The following is a 15,827-nucleotide window of genomic DNA, read 5'->3' as shown; positions in this document are numbered from 1 at the left end:
TTTATCGATTTTGTTGACCTTTTCAAAGAACCAACTCCTAGTTTTGTTGATAGTTTCAATTGTTTTTCTTTTAGAAATGAGGGTTAAGGGTGTATAAACATTGCATCTAAAGAAATATAATGAAGGATAAGTAGGGGAAGGATTTGGAGGGCTTTTAGGATTAATTTTTGACAGTTTACGGTCATATGGGGTCACCACGAACAAAAATTATCTCACTACACTTAACAATAAAATATATTTAATAAAATCATAATTCATGAAAATAAAAAAAATTAACATCAGTGAATACAAGAAAAAAAATCCAGGTGTTTTCATCTGAGGGGCTTTCTCACCATGATGTAATCTTTTCTCCTCATGTCACTTCAGCTAAGTTTCAGAGGCTGCTCTTTGGATCAAGTCACCAAAATAAGCAGTGATTGTCTTCAATTTATTGTTAAGAAAATTTTGCTCAATTTCCACTTCCCCTCCAGGTCCAGCTAAGGATGCCACCTAAAAAAAGAAGTCACATAAGCTCAGTTTCAAATTTTTTATTTACAGTGTTTTATCAAACACTCTAGCTTTTTTTTTTAACCAGAAAGACTCAACAATTTACTTATAAAAACAATGGAAATAAACATAGTTATACTTTCATGATGATATTTTTTTTTTGTGAAGAGATGGTTGTTTGAAAAATATTTTCACAATTTACTTCTATAGTAATTGTGATTTAAATTATATTCAGAAAAATGTGGGGGTGTTTCACCCCATAAAAAGTGAAAGTGAATAATTCTTTCAATTTTTTTTTTGTTCATTTTATTTTTTTCTTTCAATTTTTTTAAGTTGTTTTCCTAATTCTTAAAAAATCTTGTGAAATTTCACAATAAATATTCTGTCATCCTGGACTTTATAATATATAATTTATGTGATTTATGGCCAGATTATAACTACAGATATTATATTTGTCATAAAAGAGAATAAGAAATACAATAAATGTTAAAGCTACAAGAGGGTAAAAATGGAATTCCAAAATCTCTGTAGAAGTTCATTGAAATTAATAATAATAAAAATTAAAAAGAAAAAAAATTATTTCCAGATTTTTTTTTGTACCCTTTTGTAGCTTTAACACTCTAGCTTTTAGTTCAAGGCTTTTCCCACATCCAATGAATGGAATATAACTCATAGGGACCCTCATCTGGTATCTGAGGCTTACTAACTCTTTTCCCTCCTTCTGTAAAACAGCTTATTGCACATGGATAAACTACCTTTCAGTCTGCAGGGTGACACAATAACCACCAGATATAGGTATAAGTTAACTTTATAAACAAAAACATGAAGCCTCCAAATGCTGTCATCTCAGATAATAACACGTGTGGCCAAAATCCTTGCTGCTTCAGAGACACTGGGACAGCAGGGAAACCACTGCAACCGTGCATAGAACACTGTTTTTCAATGTCAGAAGCTCAGAAACCCAGAGGAGAAGGGACAGTGAACAAATCCATCTCAAACATCAGGCTAATCTACTAACAAAATTCTGAAGAGTAATTGCTTTCTGGAAAAAAATGTCCTTCTCTTTACCACTGCATCTTATACTCCGATTCCTTTAAAGCTATTTGCTGAGTATGTGTTAGGGGATTTGGAGTACAGCAGAAAACGAGACAGATCTGACTGCCACCCTCAAGAGGACTGCAGGCAGTACTCTCTACTTTTCCATCTCTAATTTCTGTCTTCTGTAGTTCTCTAAATTTGGCTCAATTTCTCTACCCGTTCACCCTTTTTGAGAATACTGGAACACAATGAGAAGGAGCCCTTGTGGGATTCTGCATAATGCATCTGACTGCCAAGTCAAAGTTTAGTCAGCAGTTTATATCCACCAGTTGCTCTAAGGAAGAAAGAGAGGCAGTCTTTGTAAAGATATACAGCTTCAGAAACCTGATGGAGGGGTCGCTATGAGCCTGACCCAAGTCACGATGGTTAAGTTCTTGTCTACCAACAGAAAGGTCAGAAGCTTGAACTCACTCCATGGGAGAAAGATCTGGTCATCTGCTCATGAAAAGATTACAGCTCAGGAAATGTTTAGGGGCAGTTCTACACTTCCCTGTAAGTCACTGAACTGACATGATAGCAAAGAACAATGGAACACTGCAAGCAAATCCTTCAATGATCCAAAGCACAGGCCACTCTCCACCGTCACATCAAAAGGATGCCAGATAAAGCACGGGCAGCTGGCTTCTAATGCTCTTTTGTTCCATAAAATAATGCTTAACACTCCAAATTAAAAATGTTTTACCCTAAACTTTTATACAAAATATTGATCTATTTGGGTGCGAAATTTTCTCCATCTGATCCCTCAGAAGCCTATTAACTTGAAAATATTCTCTTTACCCCATGATTACATGCCAGAGAACAGCTTCTCCAGGTAGCAATAAGATAAGGGTTGACAGTGATGAGAGGGAAGAGGGCAGAATTAGTGGTTGAATGGCTAGGATAAGAGAAAGGCAGGATACATCTAAGGATTTGCTAAGATGTAAATAATAGCATTGTGCAATTGTCACTAATGTTATAAAACAAAAATGTTTATGACTGCTTGAAGGAAAACCAAGAAAACAAAATAAAAGGTCATTATGCTAGGTGAGGAAAAAAAAATACAAGGGGAAATTTGGTGGAGTCCTGAGTAGACTAAGACAATAAGGCACAGATATAGGTGATCCAAATGACTAGTGGCAGGTACAAGTATGAGACCTGCAAGTCTGTAACTGCACTGACAACACGGTAGTGCATATTTCACAAAGACAGATGAGTCTAGTTTTAGTTTAGAGGGTTCAGAGAATCTAGTAACAGTGATATTATATACCATAGTAGCATATTACAGCAAGTAAAATTTATTGTGCATTTATCAGTGAGTGTGTATTTTAAGGTATTTCAACTTTCTCTAATTTGCAAGGAAATGTCACAGATAGAAAATCAGGGAAGAAATAATAAATCATTCTACATTCATAAAAGAAAAAAATTAACATTATTAATAAATAACAATGTAGTTCATTGTGTGTTGGGCTGCTAAACAAAAACTCAGTGGTTCCAATCTAACTGCTGCTCTGAAAAGTACAGCAGTCACAGTCTCAGAAACCAGGAGGTAGACTGCCAAGTGCGGGGTTTGCTTCGAGGGGAGAAGTTTAACTTATGTGTGGCTTTGTAACAATCAGCAAAGTTAAAATCAAAAGTCAAATCCAGTGGCAAAGATATAAAACACATAAATATACACACTAATGTTTCTTAATAAGGAAAAGTTTATAATAGCCACTGATATTTTTGAGCCAGTCAGATTTTTCACAGGGTCAAAATAAAGAATTTTACCTTTAACAAAAAAGACATTTCAGCCCACATATCCACAATGTTTTACAATAACTTCTCTATGACAACAAGTGTTGAGGACTTTTGTTCATAGAGTTGCTATGAGTCGCCTCTGACTTAACAAAAACACATGAGTTGTTAAACTAAGCTCTCCCAAAACAACAACAAAAAACCCTAAATATACATGAGAAAAGGAGTATACATATAACATTTTCTTGACTACATGGTGCTTCACAGATAGCATAATATATTACTATGGAGGAAAGTAAACTTTCAAATTAAGTAGATTATAATACGATATGATGTGTAAAATGTGAATATGTGAAAAATAGATATATATTAGAATTCAAGAAAACCAAGCTGTTGTTCTCCAATTCCTTTAAGCGAGTCATTTATTTAAAGAAAGGAACAATGGAGGTACAGTGGGCTAAATGGCTAACCACAAAGTGGAAACCATTAGCTGCTCCAACAAAGAAAGATGCAGCAATCAGGTTCAGTAAAGATGCAGAGACTCAAACATGCCATGGAGAGTTCTAATCTGCCCTACAAGCCACTATGAGTCAGAATCAACAACAATTAACTTCCACATTAGGTCTCAGATTCAGGCACTATATTAGACAAGGCTCGCAGTTACTCTCAGGGTTTTTAAGGACCAGCATTTCAGAAATGGCTGGCCAGCACGGCTTCCTCCTTAGTCTCACAGTCCGGAAGTTCCACTGAACCATGTCTGCCATACGTGACCAGGCCTTGTATTTGAAGTACTAATGGGATGGTGTCCAACAACCCATACGGTACCACAGTGAGACAATATCACTGATAATCTTTCAAGTCTTACTAACACAGAAAGTTTTTCCACAATAACTTTATAATATGCATGAGACTATTGAAGGATGAAGGGCTAGAGTCTCTGGGAGTGACTTTACCTACTTATTTAATTGACTCCTCAGAGGTACCTCAAGGCTAATTACTATCACTAGAAAGACAGTGGTGGATTTAAAACTTAGGCTAGACTGTTTTGTCATTGTTTTAAGTATGATGCCCTAATATAATTCACATATTTCTATTTTGAGATCATAAAACAGTCCTGCTATCTTTCTTTCAATTTCTAACAATGAAATCCTCTTTACTTGTGAAGTCCAGTTCACACTCTGTATCATGCAAAAACATTCTTGGAGGTCAACAACAGAAAGCTGGGACATATAATTACAAACTTACTTATGTTTTTACCATTATTTCTGTGCCTATTTTCTGTCTCCAAGGAAGATGCTGAGCTAGCATGGGTGTTGATTGCCTCAAGAGCAACACAAGAGACACTAGAAAGGGAGCAAGGGTTGATGTGCAGACATAAAAACAGAAGACTGAGAAACCATTGGAGAGATCCAGGCTATACTGAAGGTGTCTGTGTCATGACTGTGTATGTGAGGGTCAGGTATATGGCAGCAAGCATGACTTGGCGGTGTGTATGCAGGGAGTGGGAGTTATGACTGTGTTCGTGGTGGGTAGAGGGAAAACAAGGAAACTGGAGAGTTGAAACTGCTCTGCTCCTCCCTCTCCATGGTCTCACAAAAATGGGGAGCTCTGGTCTACTTTTAGGAGTAAAATGAAGGCATATAGGAATTAATGCTGTGCTCAGAGTAGATAATGTGGGGAGACAACCTCTGACAATCACTTTCTCATTCTGCCCACTCTAAACCCCAGAAGTTGGTGACTGACACTTCAGGAAAAGAGACAGCAACGAAATGTCACCACTGTTCTGCTTCTCCACAAAAAAGGGAGCCACATCCTGAGATGCTATTGAGTGAGATAATTAGCTGTGGTCTTGTGGTGTCTGGCTTAAGTAAGCACAGAGCTCAGTCATTTCACACCTAGAGGGCACTGCTGGAATTGGACAAGGCTGGGGCAGGGGCTAAGAGCCTGGGTGACACATTAGGACGATCTGCAAACATACAGCTGATTCTGACGCACAGCAGAGCTGACACTCATTGGTCTTTCTCTAGTGCCTTTGTGGTAGGAACATGGTTCAAATACACCAGTTTTTCTGTGGGAGAAACAAACCTGCTGGAGGGTCAACGATGAGTCAGTTCCAACTTGATGATAAACAACAACAACATGTACCTAAGAACTGAAAACTCTCCCAGACAAAAAAAGTCTCCTGTTAAATAAGACCACTTGAGGATCATTAAGTAATTCACAGAAAAACAACAAATAGGATTCAGGTTCCAATCTAAAATATATCTAATATATCTATATCTAGATATACATAGATAAATTAGAGCACAAAAGAAGAAAGCTAAGAACAATGTAGAAATATTAAGTATAGGGAATATAATTGTAGAAATAAAACCACAACAATTGAGATAAACAGTGAACATATTAATTGGGAGAACCAGATACAGATGATCTCCAAAAAGCAAGACAGACGAGACAACACATCAGAAAATACAAATATGGAAGACTGACAACAACATAAACTGATGTCCCAGGATACGGGAGAAGGATAGTAAGGAGAACACAGTTGAAGAGATGATGGTGAAAAAGTTTCCAGAGTAAAAACAAAACACACCCCAAACAAAAGCTGAGGTAATGATGAACTTGGCCAGTTCTCAGTGTATGATATAGAAGAGACAAGAAAAACCCAGACCTAGCAAATCTGAATTGCGATATGTTCAATACTAAGCATTTCATGAAATAAACCAGAATATTCTTTAGACCCAAGAAGAAAACTTTAGCTTGCTTACTTTGGACATATCATCAGGCAAGAATGATGACAGAAAAGAACATCATATTTGGCAAAAGAATATCATTTTTGACCAGTGAAAATTAGAGAAATTGTTAATTGGAAAGACAAAATGGGCACAAGAGGCTCAAACTCCTCAACGGTCATGAAGATGGTGTACCATTGGGCAGCGCTCCCTTCCAGTCCACTCCACACTAGGCCGAAGAAACAAAACAGAACTAACAATGGCTGTAACATCATAGTGAAATTCAGACAACAAAAGAAAAGATTTTCACTAGAGAGGGTGGCAGAAATTTGGTAAATGTGTGGCTGTCAAAGAAACAACAAAAGACAGGAATAAAGATAACATTAAATGTATGGGAAGTGGTAATTATACCAGGTTGAATGATCAGGGATGCTAGTTAAGAATGCTACTGAAGGCATGATTACTCTCCATCTGATTTTTGAGGCTGTAATTCTTTAGGAGAAGAGAACACCCATGTACTCTTAATGAGTAGCAACTGCCCATCTTTTTCTTGAGAAGTAGCTGATAGATTCAGACTGTTGAGTCTTTGGTTAGAAACGCAAAATGCCATGAAGATGCTCATTCATTCATTTATTTATTTTAAAGTGACATTCTCCGAGGCAAGGATGGTAAGACTTTGCCTCACATACTTTGGGCATGCTGTCAGGAGGAATCAGTTCCTGGAAAAGGACACTATGCTTTCTTGCGAAAGTGGAAGGTTGGAGAAGAGAAAGACTCTTAACAAGAAGGGTTGACAAAGACACAAGCACAACAGGCTTGAGCACAGGGGATATGGTGAAGATGGCACAGGAGCAGGCAAATCTTGATCTATTAATATAGGGTTGCTATGAATTGAAGTTAACCAATTCAACAAACTGTAAATTTGTGTTTGTATTCACCGACTGAGAGCTGGACATGAATAAAGATGATGAGAAGATTCGATGCCTTTGAGTTGTGTTAGAGAAGACTGCTAAGTGTCCCATGTTGTGCCAAAGAACAAGCAGTTATGTTTTAGATAAAGGGAAACAACAGTGCTCCTTCGAGGCAAGGATGGTGAAGTTTTGTCTCGTACACTTTGGGCACGTTGTTAAGAGAGGCTAGTCCTTGGAGAGGGGACATCATACTTATAAAGGTGGAGAGTCAGCGATAGAGAGAAATACCCTCAGTTACATGGATTGACAAAGTAATTGCAGCAATGGTTTCAAGTGTGTCAAGGACAATACGGATGGCACAAGGTAGGACACAGTTCAGATCTGTTGTTCACTGGGTTGCTAGCTGACTCAAAAGGACCTAACAACAACAACAACAACAACATTTCTGTTTAGGTGACTATTTTCAGAAATATATACTATTTGTATTCCAGAAAGGTTTCAGTAGGGGCAGATATTGGCTATGCAGCTTTGAAATATAACCTATTTAATCACCCTTTGAATACATATTATGAAAACTTTGGAATGAAAAACAGATACACAAATAAATATATGTACCATCACACACATACATACAACCCCAGGAGCTATGGGAGTTAAAACAGTTAAGAAGTTCTTCTAGAACTTCTATAGGCTTATAGACATTCTTTAAGAATGGCGGCTTACCTGGTCAATATCAGCATTTCTTGGAAGAAAATAAACAATATTATTAGAAATCTTCTTGGAAAGTCTGAAGATTTCAAAGGTGCAGAGGAGTTAAGGAATAACTAAATTATTTTGATTACAGATAGGTTCTTTATCTTATCTCATAACCTAAATAAATTCATTAAACTATACTGTGACTGGAGTAATGGGGATAGGCATGTCAGAGACAGTAAGACTGGCAAAGGATAGAGCAGGGTTTAGAGTTATGTATAGGGTCACTATGAGTTGCAGGCGACTTGACGGCACCTAACAACAACAATGAAGTTCAAGTTTAAATGCTCTAATGCCACATTAAAATGAAGGAGCAGCTTTCTATTTCATAGCACAATGATCTTTGGTAAACCAGGGATTAGAAGAAAAGTCTACTGAGTTAATTATCCTGGTCACAGAAAGTTAAGAGTAAGGGACAGTATGTTCTTTCCTTCTGCAGGCATTTCCTAATTTAAAAAGAGAGGAGACAGGAACACACAGGAACTCCTCTCATCTCAATAAAATATGAAATTGCCTGATACTGGTTATTGTAGACTACATTCTGAGTTTTAAGGAGCAAGGAAATTAATTGTTTCCTGTTAAAGAGTCAAAGAGATGATTCCTCAGGGGAATAAGAGGAAAGTGGGGAACACTAAATGCTATACTTTATTAAACAAGGGTTTGTTTCACTGTCTTGGAAGAGTAACAATAACAACAAATTGAAGATATGAAAAATATTAGCACACAAGTCAACGAGAGTAGAATGGCCACAGACACTCCAGGAGAGAGAACTTGAGGAAAAATTCAATTTCTGAATCATCTTTAACACTTCCTAGCTCTTGCTTTGAAATTTGGAATAGTTATGAAAGGAAGTATGATTTGCCATTATTTCTGGGAATCAATCACCATTTAAATTTTACACCTACTTTTTATGCTAAGTAATCTAAACAAATTTATTATAAGCTACTAGCAATTACCTATCTCCTCTACACACACAAACACACACACACTCACACACACTCTCTCTCTCTTCCTTACAACAACAATTAAGTGCCAACTCTCAGAACTTTGAAAGGATATCCATCAGGAAACATCATTGTCTTAATGTCAAAGATCTTTGCAGTGGCGTAGTCTGGGCCTCCCCAAGGGGGGCTGAGGAACACGACGTCTGCTGTTACTTGAGAAGCCAGCAGCAGGAAATCTCCACAGATAAAGTCAATCTTGTCTGCCACTCCATAAACTTCTGCATTGTTGCGAGCTAGGTCAATCTTCACAGGATCAATATCAATGGCAATCACTAAAAAGGATTTAAAAAATATATGAGTTATAGAAAATGATTCGTAATTATTAATAGAACAGTTCATCTAACAAGTTGTCTACCTTTTGTACAGTAATGTTTTTAAATATTAAATGGAATTTTGGGTATTTTTAGATACTTCGCCCTATATACAATATGGAATCTGCATAATGGTGACAAAGTCTTAAGTTAAAAATTCTTAGAATGATTTATTTGCAGAGGTTATGAGAAAGAGTTGTATTCAAAGAGTGACACAAGAACCTGGCTTTCAAAGTTATTACATTCAGTTAGCTTTACCAAAACAGGCGACAATAGTTCTTTCTGTACAGCAGTCTGTATCACAGCATACTTTTACCTGGCACATTTAACTTTGGCCTGAATTTGGCTAACCTCATGATCTAGTAGAGTCAGAGACCAATTAATCACAAACACCTAGTGAGTGCTGCTATGGGGCCAGCAGCGCTGTCCATAAGCCTGGTGGCAGGCATCTGAGAAGGTTGCTAAGTGTAAAAAAGGCCGAGAATGCAAAGATCTCAAAAAGACACACATTTTCCTTCTCAAAAAGAACAACTTCCAAAACCAAATTTGTCAACTTGCATATAAAACATACAAAATGTTACATGTTTACTTCATGTCTACTATGTGTTCTGTGAAGCAGGACATGTAATTTGACTTTAGGTGGATACCATATAGTATACATGCTGTATTGGGTCCTGGTGAATCATGGTTTAAATAAGGTTCTGGTCCAACCTACCAGGAATTGGTGTGAGAAAGACATGGTAGTGGTAGAACTGAACTACACAGATGTACTAAGTTCTCGGAAACAGGATGTCATATGATTTGGATACAGTTCTCTTCCCAAGTGCATCAGCGTCCAAGATCTTGGGATTTGCACCTGCACTTATAGTTACCTCTGGGCTTAATGTACTCTAACAGTCCCCAGGAAACCTCACTCAAGTAAGGAAGCCCAAGGGATGGAGCAAAGCAGGCACTGTGTCCCTGGAGGCTCTGCCCCGGGCTCCCTGGGGTGGCTGGGCAGTGCACATGTTGCAGAATGTACTACTATACATAGAAAGTGATAGAAAAGATCGAGTAATTGCAAAACAGGTAAGAAAAACCACTTTTAGGTGGTAAAATGTAAAGTTTTTCCTGACTGATAGGGATTGATAAGACTTACTGGCAAAACCTAAAAAAGAGTGAATTCGGGGGGAAAATAGTTTCATTCTGATAACTGAATATGAAAACAGCTCTCCCACGATGCTAAGAAGCTATAAGAAGTTAGCAAATGGCAGGGCTGAGGTCCCAAATCAAAGGCAATAGGTTGGATTCACCATTATTTTAAATATTGAAATTAAGCTATTAATTATGCACTAAATCTCAGCAAAGTAGTAAAACAAATATTTACTGAATGAACAAAACATAGGAATTCTCTTCTTTTAGTGGCTAATTACCTCTCTTTCCTGTTAAAGCAAACTGAATAGTATTTCCTCCAACTCCACAGAACGCATCCACGATGACATCACACTGGAAGGACTGACTGACACGGCCAGCAATGTGCTCTGCTATCTTCTCAGGAGTAACGGAAAACCAGCCCTCTGACAAGGGACAGTGTCTGTTAGCATGCTTACTTTCAGCAAGTTTTTCAGGCATAAACATAACATGCATTTATTACACACTTCATCAAAAACCTTAGTTTCGATTTTAAAAAACACTATACATTATTCAGATTACTTTTTTAAAATTTTTTTAAATTTAGGTTGTTTATTTTTCATTTTAATGAACATCTACAGAGACTTTGGGATTCCATTCATTCACTGTTGCACCCTTCTCCCCGCACAAACCCCTCCCCCACCCTTTGCTCCTCTCCTTGAAAAGCAAAAGATTAAAATAAATGTTTTATAAAGCCTATTAAATAAAGCAGCACTATCTTTAACTTCCACAGATGCAATCTCCTTCCATTCTTAAGGGGTTCCTTTGGAATATACTTCCATCTCTTTAAAAACAGAATATAATTTTGGTTTTGCTATTTTAGGCATTTACAATCTTCCACGGCCTAGTGATAAGGACTGCACTGCAATCCCAAAGGCACACAATTCGAATTTACCAGTTGTGCTGGGGGGAAAAGGATGGACAATCTCCTCCTGCTTGATTTACTGTCTCTAAAAATCTAGTAGAGGGTCAGCTATGGGTCAGTTCTGACTCAAAGGCACACAATAACAACTGTATAAAATGAAAAGTTATCTATTCTAATTGGCTAACTTCCCAAATTTTGTTACATTTCCTAAATACTTCAATTGTACTAGAGAAGAGTGAAAAAGATTTGTTCTGAATACTGGAAAATTCTTCCACTGGGAAAAGCAAGCAGATAGCTTTTCGAGCAGCATAAACTATAGAAAAGGTAGTACCTTCATCATTTCAGAAATCAGAGTCTGTGTCACTGGAGGAAAAGGGGAATACAATATGCAATCTTTTCTCAGCGGAAGAAATGTCTATTTTCTTAGAAGGGCTTCAAGGTCAAAAGGACAGTATTAAAAGGATAAAACTCAGAAGGCAGGCAGGAATAGAAAGGACTAAGGATGTGGGAATCATGGAGGTGGCGAGGAGAGAGCTTTTACAACACAGACACTGTAATCAACATCAAAAAACAGAAAGTGTATAGATTATAGAATGGAAAACCAACTTGCTCCGTAAATTTTCATTCAAATAAAAATAAAAGGTTAGAATAATAATTATTCTAAAAGTTGATGATGTGGAAGACCACAAAGGCTGAGAGAATGCTTCAGATTAGAGGAAAGTATGAAAATCATAAAACCAAATGCAATGCAAATGATCCTTGACAAAAAAAGTGCTATTAAGGACATGACCAGATCAACTGCCAGAATGGCAATATAGACTAGGGATTATAATACTGTTACACTGTCACATTTCCAAAATTTGGTAATTTTATTTTCACACGAGAAAATATCCTTATTCTCCAGAAATACAAGAAAAATTACTGAAGGGTAGCAACATCATGTGCAATTTATATTCAACTATCAGAACAAAAAGAAACACATGCTTATAGAGTAATAAATGTGAAAAATAGGTAAATCTAGTTAAAGGTGTTATGAAAATTCTCTGTACTGTAACTTTTCTGTAAGTTCAAAATAGTTTTAAAATGAAGTTAACAAAGTTAAACATATGTATATATCTTACCTCTGTCCAATTTAATTCCATCATCAAAGCGGGAGAAGAGCCGGTACCTCTGGACCCAGTACTTTATTAGCTCAGGATCAGCAGCTATCTCAGGAGGTAGACAAGTTACCTTTCTGTTCTTATTTTTCTTCTTTCTTTTATTCTTCTTCACCTCAGCTAAAAAAAAAAGCAAACAAAACCATGCAAAGAATACAGATGCTCACCAGGAAAAAAACCACCAGGTGAATTTATCTAAGGTGTTGCCACACAAACAATTTCACCTTTGGACTGGACTCAGCATATTCATGTATCCCTCAGAACAGGAGGGTACTTACAGTGGAAAGAGAAGTGTCATTATGGTCCCCAATTCTCTCCTTATCAGTACTGGGAGCTTAGACAACTCTGTAAACTCAAAATGTTAATTCCTCAGTAAAAAGGAATGAATAGATTAAGGAATTTTCTCATACTAGGGAAACTTGGTGGCATAGTAGTATGACTGGATGAAGATGACTGAAAGTTTGGCAGTTACAATCTGGCTGAGGGGAAAAAAAAAAGCACTGTATATAAAAATAATGTGAAATCCCCTTCCATAAAGATGCACAGCCTTGGAGAACTGATGGAGGGTCAATATGAATTGTTATTGACTTGAAGGCAGTGGATTTTAGTTGGAAATCAGGAAATGAGTAAGGATGATAGAGGAAGAATTGATGCCTTTGAGCTGTGGTGTTGAAGAAGTATGCAGAACATCCCATGGATAGCCAAGAGAACAAACAGACATGTGTTGGAGAATGCGCAGCTAAGGTGCTCCTAGCAGGCGAGGAAGGTGAAATATGTTGTTGTTGTTATGTGCCCTCGAGTCGCTTGCGACTCATAGTGACCCAATGTACAACAGCCCTAAACTCTGTTCTGTCCTGTGCCAATCGCACTGTCTCCGATACACCCATCCCAATTACCCCAGTCACTGAATCAATCCACCTCAGAGATGGCCTTCCTCTCCTGCACTGTGCCTCCACCCTCCCAAGCATGTCCCTCTCCATGTATGTTAGACAAAGCCTCAGAATCCTTGCCTCCAAGGAGTCGCCCGGTTTAATCCTCTCCAGGATGAATCTGTTTGTTTTCTAGGAGTCCATGTTGTTGTTATGTGCCATTGAGTTGTTTGCGACTCATAGCGACCCTATGCACAAGAGCTCTAAACGCTGTTCTATCCTGTGTCAACCTAGCCATCCTTCCACTCTGTCAAACATGATGTCCCTCTCCAAGGACCAGTCCCTCCTTGCAACATGCCCAAAATATGTCAGACGAAGCTTCGGAATCCTTGACTCCAAGGAGGATTCCGGCTTCACCTTCTCTAGGACAAACATGTTTGTTCTCCTAGCAGTCCATGGTATATTCAACACTCTTCTCCAGCACCACAGCCCAAAGGCTTCAAGTCTCCTTCTATCCTCCTTCGTCATTGTCCAACTCTCTGATGCATAACAAGTGATTGCAAAGACCATGGCCCATATCAGATGCACCTTGGTCTCCAGCGACACCATTGCTCTTCAGAACTGTGGAAAGGTCCCTAACAGCAGATTTTCCCGCTGCAATACGTCTTTTAATTTCCTAGACACTGGTACCAAGAGTACTGACTGTGGAGCCAAGCAAACTAAAGCTGTGAACAATCTCAATCTCTTCACCATCCATCCTGATGCTGCCAATTGGTCCAGTGGTGAGAATCTTTGTCTTCTTGACACTGAGCCTCAATCCATATTGAAGGCTGAAGTCCCTAACCCTTTGCAGAAAGCGCTTCAGGTCCTCCTCAGTTTCAGCAAGCAGGGTTGTGTCATCTGCATAACGCAGATTGTTGACAGATCTTCCACCAATCCTGACTCCACACTTCTCCTCATAGAGCCCAGCCTCCCGGATAATCTCTTCTGCATACAGGTTGAAAAGGTATGGAGACAGGACATGTCCCTGGCGTACGCCCTTCCCAATTTTGAACCATGCAGTGTTTCCTTGCTCTGTTCTGACGACTGCCTCCTGGTCCAAGTATAGGTTTTGCATTAGAACGATCAAGTGTTCTGGGATTCCCATTCCTCTCAGTGTCAGCCACAGTTTGTTATGATCCACACAGTCAAATGCCTTTGCATAATCAATGAAACACAGATAGACATTCTTCTGGTATTCTCTGCTTTCAGCTAAGATCCATCTAACATCAGCAACAATATCCCTAGTACCACAACCCCTTCTAAACCCAGCCTGGACTTCTGGCAGTTCTCTTAGTCTCACATGTTTTCAAAAAGGGGCCAGTTCCAGTAAAAAGACATTATGTTGGGAAAAGTTTGGGTCAGAGAAAGAAAGGAAGACCCTCAACAAGATGGATTAACCCACTGACTATAACAATATTGTCATGTGCTGCCAAACTGAATGATATTCAGTCACCTGAAGAAGACTTGAAACTTGCCCTCTCCTGTGCCATCCTTACCATCTCCGACATACCTGATCCTGTGTTAGAGATCGTGAGGACGGCACAGGAGAGGGCAAGGTTCAGATCTGCTGTTCATAGATTTGCTATGAGTTATAGTTGACTTAATGGCACCTAACACTAGGTTTCCTAGGTGGTGTAATGATTTTCTTTTGGTGCCTAACTTTAATGTCAGCTAGAACCTATCAGCTGTGCTGTGGAAGGTTTGGTGATCTGGCTCCGTAAAATTCATAGGCAAGAAAATCCAACGAAGGAGTTCTGTGCTCTATAATACAAAAATATGAAAAAATTAAACGTAATAAATAATCCTGTCCTTCAACATGTAAGATACGTCAACAAGGTGACTGTAACAAGGGATTCAAGTAATTTGGAGGTTATGTCTTCTGACAAACTGAAACAGAGGTCACAACCACCCATTTCCTATAAAGGATCTTACTTAGTCAGAGACCTTCCTACACAAACAGTTTTTATCAGTTTCATTATTTAGTTTCAGTGCTGTGGAGATTATAAACAGCAGCACAGAAAGTTAAAAGAGTTGTTACAATGAAGTAAGAAAAGATGGCTGACAAAAATTAAAAGTAGGATATTTGGTTCTTAAAGATGTTCTAAGGTGCCATCAAGTGGAGTACAACTCATAGCAACCCTATGAACAATAAATCTGAAACCCTGTCCTATCCTGTGCCATCCTCATCATCTCTGACACACGTGAGCCCACTGCTGCAGTCACTGTGTCAATACATCTCACTGAGGGAATTCCTCTCTTTTGCTGACCCTCCACTTTTGTAAGTAATGGTGTCCCTATAGTATCCCATCACTCACAACATTGTACTTTACAACAGAATCATAAATTGCCTTACTATGAATGCAACACCATTATTCCTCATATATATATATATATATATCAAAATTTATAAACATAGTTTTCACTCCCAGCATAGCAGATCATGTAAACTATTTGATTCAAAGTGGCCACTGCCAGTCTACTCATCTCACTAATGCCTAAAATGTCCATCTTCATGAGTTCCACTACATTTTTATAACTTTTAGTGATAATAATGGAATATTATTTAAGTTCATCTTTTTCTCTCATTGCCATCAAATTGGAAATTTACAGACACTACGGTAAGTTTTCAGAGGCTATCATGGCACAGGAAGAGACTGCCTGTCTTTCATGCTGGGATATTTGAACGGCCTGCTCCTTTCATTTCTTAAAAAATCTG

General features: G+C 38.2%; 1 protein-coding gene across 1 annotated transcript in view; it reads right to left on the bottom strand.

The window, feature by feature from the left end:
- Positions 1-366: 366 nt before the first annotated feature.
- The window catches only part of TGS1 (trimethylguanosine synthase 1), a 45,124-nt gene continuing 29,663 nt past the window's right edge, over positions 367-15,827 (bottom strand). The window contains exons 9-13 of the mRNA XM_006888892.1: positions 12,165-12,320; positions 10,421-10,564; positions 8,753-8,969; positions 7,664-7,742; positions 367-489 (exon numbers count right to left, since the gene is read on the bottom strand). Of these exons, the coding sequence (XP_006888954.1) occupies positions 367-489; positions 7,664-7,742; positions 8,753-8,969; positions 10,421-10,564; positions 12,165-12,320 (719 nt within the window). The remainder of the gene's footprint in view (positions 490-7,663; positions 7,743-8,752; positions 8,970-10,420; positions 10,565-12,164; positions 12,321-15,827) is intronic.

The sequence above is a fragment of the Elephantulus edwardii genome, unplaced genomic scaffold (assembly GCF_000299155.1).
Source record: "Elephantulus edwardii isolate Elephantulus edwardi_28Jun2011 unplaced genomic scaffold, EleEdw1.0 scaffold00072, whole genome shotgun sequence".
Taxonomy (NCBI): domain Eukaryota; kingdom Metazoa; phylum Chordata; class Mammalia; order Macroscelidea; family Macroscelididae; genus Elephantulus; species Elephantulus edwardii.
This window is presented reverse-complemented; position numbering and strand designations above follow the sequence as displayed.